The sequence below is a fragment of the Denticeps clupeoides genome, chromosome 16 (genome assembly GCF_900700375.1).
Source record: "Denticeps clupeoides chromosome 16, fDenClu1.1, whole genome shotgun sequence".
NCBI lineage: Eukaryota > Metazoa > Chordata > Actinopteri > Clupeiformes > Denticipitidae > Denticeps > Denticeps clupeoides.
In genome coordinates, this window is record NC_041722.1 from 20,484,743 (window position 1) to 20,490,742 (window position 6,000).

At 43.7% G+C, this 6,000-nt stretch overlaps 1 protein-coding gene across 3 annotated transcripts in view; it reads right to left on the minus strand.

Annotated features, from left to right (window-relative positions):
* The window catches only part of LOC114765597 (multiple epidermal growth factor-like domains protein 11), a 58,001-nt gene extending 52,890 nt beyond the window's left edge, over window positions 1-5,111 (minus strand). For all 3 annotated transcript variants that reach the window (XM_028955802.1, XM_028955801.1, XM_028955800.1), the window contains exons 1-2: window positions 5,028-5,111; window positions 3,704-3,796 (exon numbers count right to left, since the gene is read on the minus strand). In XM_028955802.1, the coding sequence (XP_028811635.1) occupies window positions 3,704-3,796; window positions 5,028-5,088 (154 nt within the window). In that variant the 5' untranslated portion in view covers window positions 5,089-5,111. The remainder of the gene's footprint in view (window positions 1-3,703; window positions 3,797-5,027) is intronic.
* Window positions 5,112-6,000: the final 889 nt, after the last annotated feature.

The window sequence follows — 6,000 nt, forward strand, 5'->3', positions numbered from 1 at the left end:
GGACTTTAATTAGAGGCAGTGGTGGCCTAGTGGTTAAGGAAGTGGCCTCGTGATCAGAAGGTTTCCAGTGCAAATCCCGGTCCGCCAAGGTACTCCTGAGGTCCCCTTGATGAAGGTACCGTCCCCACACACTGGTTAAATGCAGAGGACACGTTTCACTGTGTCACTGTGTGCTGTGCTGCAGTGTTTCACAATGACAGTCACTTCACTTTCACTTAGAGGCTCAACACCATCTTTTGTACCATGATGGTTTATTACCTTCCGCAAGCAACGCCCTAATATGTACAGAAAGCCCAGTATGAAAAACGTAAAATCATGCTTCACAAATTGGAATTTACAACACCTTACACAGCAAGGTACTGGGAGTACAAAGTGACATGTCCTGTCTGGGGTGTGGGGGCTTTTGCACTTTCATGAACATTGAGCAAGCAACTTAAATAGATTATACAAATGTCACACTGCCCATATCAGTTACTTCCAATGGAGACAACACTTTGATTCTGAACATATATTCTGTTACAGTAAATCAATGAGAAGCTCCGCCCACATGTCTTTATGAATAACCCCACCCCTCACTGCCTATATGAGTTCTCTACTCAACCCTCCGACTCCCCCTAACTGCTGATGATTTTGCCAACTTCTTCACAGGGAAGGTTGAACAAATCTGTAAGACATTCTCCACCACAAATCCTACTCTACCCTCCAGGGTAGATTCAACAACTGCCCTAAATCAGTTTTCTAAGATCAAATCAGATTAAATCATTCAGATTATATCTACAGGCAATCAGACCACCAGATCCAACCACCAGGTCCACTAGATCCAATCCCTTCCACAATGCTCCAAACCATCTCTCCTGACCTCATCCCTTTCATTTCTTATATCATAAACAGCTCAATCACATCCGGCCATGTACCATCTGCATTTAAAACAGCCAGGGTTCTTCCAATCCTAAAGAAACTCACAGCTGATTCTACAGATGTCAACATTTACAGACCAGTTTCTCTCCTCTCATTTCTTTCTAAAATCCTTGAGCGCTGTGTCTACAATCAGCTATCACTTCTATCACAGAACCTCCTGGATCCTAACAAGTCTGGCTTAAGAACAGCTCATTCTACTGAGACGGCCCTTCTGGCTGTTTCTGAGAAGCTATATGCGGCCAGATCTGTACTTATTCTCCTCGACCTCTCTGCAGCATTTGACACCGTTAACCACAAGACTCTCTTGTCAATCCTTAAGAGGCTTTCCTCCCTCTGATCTACATGCTGCTTCCAAAATCTCTGCATGTCTAACCGACATCTCATCTTGGATGTCAGCCCATCACCTCCAACTCAATCCCACCAAAACTGAACTAATATTCATTCCAGCAGATTCTTCACCACATCAGGATCTTGCTATTTACCTGGACAACTCATAGCTTTCTCCTTCTACAACAGCCCGCAACCTGCAGCAACACAACTGATCTTCAACCTTCCCAAGTTCTCCACACCACCCCTCTGCTACGTTCCCTCCACTGGCTCCCAGTAGCTGCATGCATCAGGTTCAAAATACTGATGCTGGCCTACAAAGCCAAACATGGGGTAGCACCATCCTACCTCACAGCCCTTATTACACCTCGCACTGCACCTCGTATACTCCGAGCCTCCAGTACTGCTCGCCTTGCCTTAAATGTAAATGTATATATGAGTAGCCCCGCCCCCACATGTCTTTATGAGTAACCCTGCCCAACTTTGTCCATACGAGGTACCCCGCCCCACACTGTCTGTATGAGGCACCCTGCCCTAATGCCTAAATGAGTAACCCTGTGATCTTTTGCAGCCTGATCAATAAGCATGTTTTATAAAAGGGAGAGAAGAAGATTTTGTTTCGTGGTTTAAGGATGCAACTTATGAAAAATGTCTTTCTGGCTTGCTTGTTAAAGTGAAGTTCCCTTCTACACCAGCAGAGGCCACATCATGAACAATAATTTCTCTTTATAAAGCAGGAACAGAACAAATGACACTAAAAATCTTTACAACAATCTGAAACCTGTCAAACTTCATATATTCCACATCCAAATGCAAATATCCACAGATCCACAACTGATTTGAAGTGGAAATCTGGATTCTCATGTAAATTTGAGCTCCCCTTCCGCTCTTCATCATGCAGCAGTTTTATAACTTTGTAACCTTTAACTTTTCAGATATTTAGAAGGGGCTACCCATGACAGCTCAGCAGAAGATGAGGAGAAAAGTACGGGACACTGAGAGAAGACCTCCTGAGACACAAGAAAACAGATGGATGCAGAGGCTAATTCACCCGCCATTGATTTCCCATTCCCATGAATAAATGTCATTATTTCTGTCCCTCTGATGAGGTTCAGTGGGTGGGATTGATCCGGATTTGATGTAAAAATGGTGTGAGTTTCTGCCTGAACACAATCCTATTAAATGTCTTTAGATGTAAAAGGACTGCAGAATGACAGTTTTCAGGTCCACTGCTGTGTATGCGGCTCCCTCATTTCCCACATGTGCTGTTCAGCACATCTGATAGCGGGTAAGGAAATGGAACCGTAATCGAATCCCGATCCGCCAAGGTTCCACTGAGGTCCCCTTGATGAAGGTACCGTCCCCACACACTGCTCCCCGGGCACCTGTCATGGTGCCCACTGCTCACCAAAGGTGATGGTTAAATACAGAGACAGACAGATTATTACAGTTTAATGCAATTAGCAGATCTGTGATTTAATCAGTTAATATCGAATATTGCACACTTTACTGATGTTAGCACGAGGTGCTTGTCAGGGTGGGAATGGGAAGGAGGCACAGAAATTTGACATCTTTTCAGTGACCGATATTTAATATGAACACACGGCTCGACGGGCAGAAAGTAAACGGAAAGTAACCTGTAGGCGTGTGACGCGAAGTCAGTAACTGACCCGAACAGTAAAAAAAGGTAACATGCAGTCCACATTAATGTTGCAGCACCTACTGGGTGCTGCATGCTCGTTTTAAATGAGTCCGTGCTGAATAGGGGACAGCTTGGAGTGATCAGGACTCTGCACCCGCTGTGCTTCAGCACCCGCTGGGCGTCACAGTGCTGGAACATTTCACTTTAAAACAGCACATTTAAGCACTAAATCCCATTTTAAATGTTCCATTTATTTAAAAGATAAATGTATATTATTTTTATTTCCACAACCTGCACATGCTTCTGCACTAACCACCTACACGTAAAGCCAAGCTGACATTGTTTTGCAGTTGACATTTTGTACAAATATTATGTCAAATTCACCATCATAAATGCTGATATAAAGCTGTGCAGTGATCAGTAGCATTTTTTTGTTCTGTTTAGGAGATCGTACATGATCTATTCCCCAACGAGAGGTCAAAGAGAGAGAGAAAGCAAGAGAGAGAGACAACCAGAGTCTCAGATCAGAGTCGAGCGCAAATGAATCAGCAGATCCGCTCCTCCATTCACCTGCTACAGGCTCATTCTTCACCCAATCATCTCAGCACCATGGGCTGAATGAAAAGGATGAGTGGAGACAGCGGTCAGATCAACATGTGACCCATCAACCCGTCTGTGTGTGTGTGTTTAGTGTGTTTTCTCCAAATGCATCTTAACTCACTTTCACTCAACCTTCTGTAAATGAAGTAATAAAGTCTGATAAACAGTAAACTCCATCTTTCATACACACAAACACACACACGTGTGTGTACTCACCACTTGAACAGTCCAGTCCTCCCCAGCCCGGCTCACACTGACACGTGTCAGGAGACACGCAGCGTCCATGCACACACTCCACCGTACACAGCGCTGGGGGAGCAGATAACAACACTGTAATTCATCATCAGTATCATCACAGAAATCCATAAAACAACATACTGATCATGATCAGTATTACAGTTTTTTACAGACTAGGACACATTTCTCAAGACTTAGTCACTTTTGCAAACTCTTCACACAGTGAGCACAAAGAAGTCCATTTGGGCTAAACTGGGGATAAATTAATTGTTTTGGCACAAAATGCATTCAATGACTACATCTCTCAAATTTCATGAATTCTTTTCTCACTCAGACACAACAACTGCCAAAAATCTTTGTACGTACAGGACATTTTGCACATGCTTACATACTGTTCTCAAAACTGTTAAACTTATGTTCAAAACAATAACATAATGCAAAACTGAAGAAGGCCGCAAAATTCATCAGCAATATTGTTTTGAAACATATTTTAAATCTAAAAATGCAGTTTAACCAGCCACAGCCGATTCTCATCGTAGATGAACATCTACACAGGTGTTACGCTTTCAATTTCATTACAAAAGGAGACGACTGCTGAATATGTTTTTTTGATGTAAATATGGACCCAGCCTGAAATGGAGAAGTGGCTGAAAGAGGAAGAAGAGTGGCTGGGAGGGGCAGGAATACGTATGCGCGGTGGAAGAAGAATAAGAGGAAGATCTAGAGCTGTAGTCTCAGATGAGATCAGAGCTACTTCTTTCCTAGGCGTATTGATGACATATGTGATGGGATGAGAACCTGTGGCCAAATGGAGAAGACCGAGTAGATTAGCATTACTATTGTATCTGTATCAGTAGATGGTGTCTATACAAATTCTTGTATTTTGAAATTACTTTGTGCAAAAAAATAAAAATGAATAAACAAATATTGATAAAATCTGCATCATGTCTGATTCATTCCAGTAACATATATTGCAATTATAAACAGAGACGTGTCCATGTTTTACACAAGAAAACACTGTGTAACGCTACATGTTGTTAGTGTTTTTCAGGTCATTGTTTTGTGGGTGACAAAGTGTGTTTGTCGGCTGTCAACCTCTGCTAGTGTTCTGGAAGAATGAGTTTATTTGAGACCTGAATAAAGGGTTTTGGTAGTTGTAGTGCATTTTGAATGTGAAATGAACTGCTTTGCCAAGCTGAATGTCAGTTAGGAGAATTGTGTGAAGAGTTTTGCAAAAGTGTTGAGAAATGCGTCCTAGCGTCTGTAAAAAACTGTAAAATTGTAGTGAATCCTGTGGACTTACGCACACACAGGTCTCCTGTCTCATAGTAACCAGGGCAACACTGGGAACGACGGCGATACATGGTCCTCACACCGCGCCGGTACGCCGTCTTATAACTGATCCTGTGATGGACACACACACACACTAGAGTGACCAGATACAAACAGACCAAACATTTCTGGTCGAGTGTGGTGGGTGTGTGTGTGTGTATGGATGAGTGTGTTTGTGGATGAAAGTGTGTTTGTGTGTGGGAGTGTTTGTGAATGCGTGTGTGTGTTTGGAATGTGTTTGTGGTGTGAGTGTGTGTTTGTGAGCGTGTGCATGGTGAGTGAGTGTGTGTGTGTATGTTAGTGGTGTTGTGTGGTGTGTGTTGTGAATGAGTGAGTGTGTGTGGTGTTGTGTGAGTGTTTGTGAATGCGTGCGTGGTGTTGTGAGTGCATGCGTGAGTGTGTGTTTGTGAGTGCGTGCGTGAGTGTGTGTGAAGGCGTGTGTGTGAGTGTGTGTGTGAGTGTTTGTGAATGCGGCGTGTGTTTGTGAGTGTGTGTTTGTGAATGTGTGTGTGTTTGTGAATGCGGCGTGTTGTTGAGTTAGTGCGTGCGTGTGTAAGTGTGAGTGTTTGTGAATGCGGCGTGTGTTTGTGAGGTGTGTGTGAGTGTGGAGGTTGTGAATGCGGCGTGTGTGAGTGTGTGCGGCGTGGTGTGTGAGTGTTTGTGAATGTGGCGTGTGTTGTGAGTGTGTTTTGAGTGTGTTTGTGAATGCGTGCGTGTGTTTGTGAGTGTGTGTGTGAGTGCGTGAGTGTGTGTTTGTGGTGTGTGTGTGTGTGAGTGCGTGAGTGTGTGTGAAGGTGTGAGTGTGTGTGAGTGTTTGTGAATGCGGCGTGTGTTGTGAATGCGGCGTGTGTTTGTGAGTGTGTGTTTGTGAATGCATGCGTGTGTTTGTGAATGCGGCGTGTGTGAGTGTGTGCGTGCGTGGTTGTAAGTGTGAGGGTTTGTGA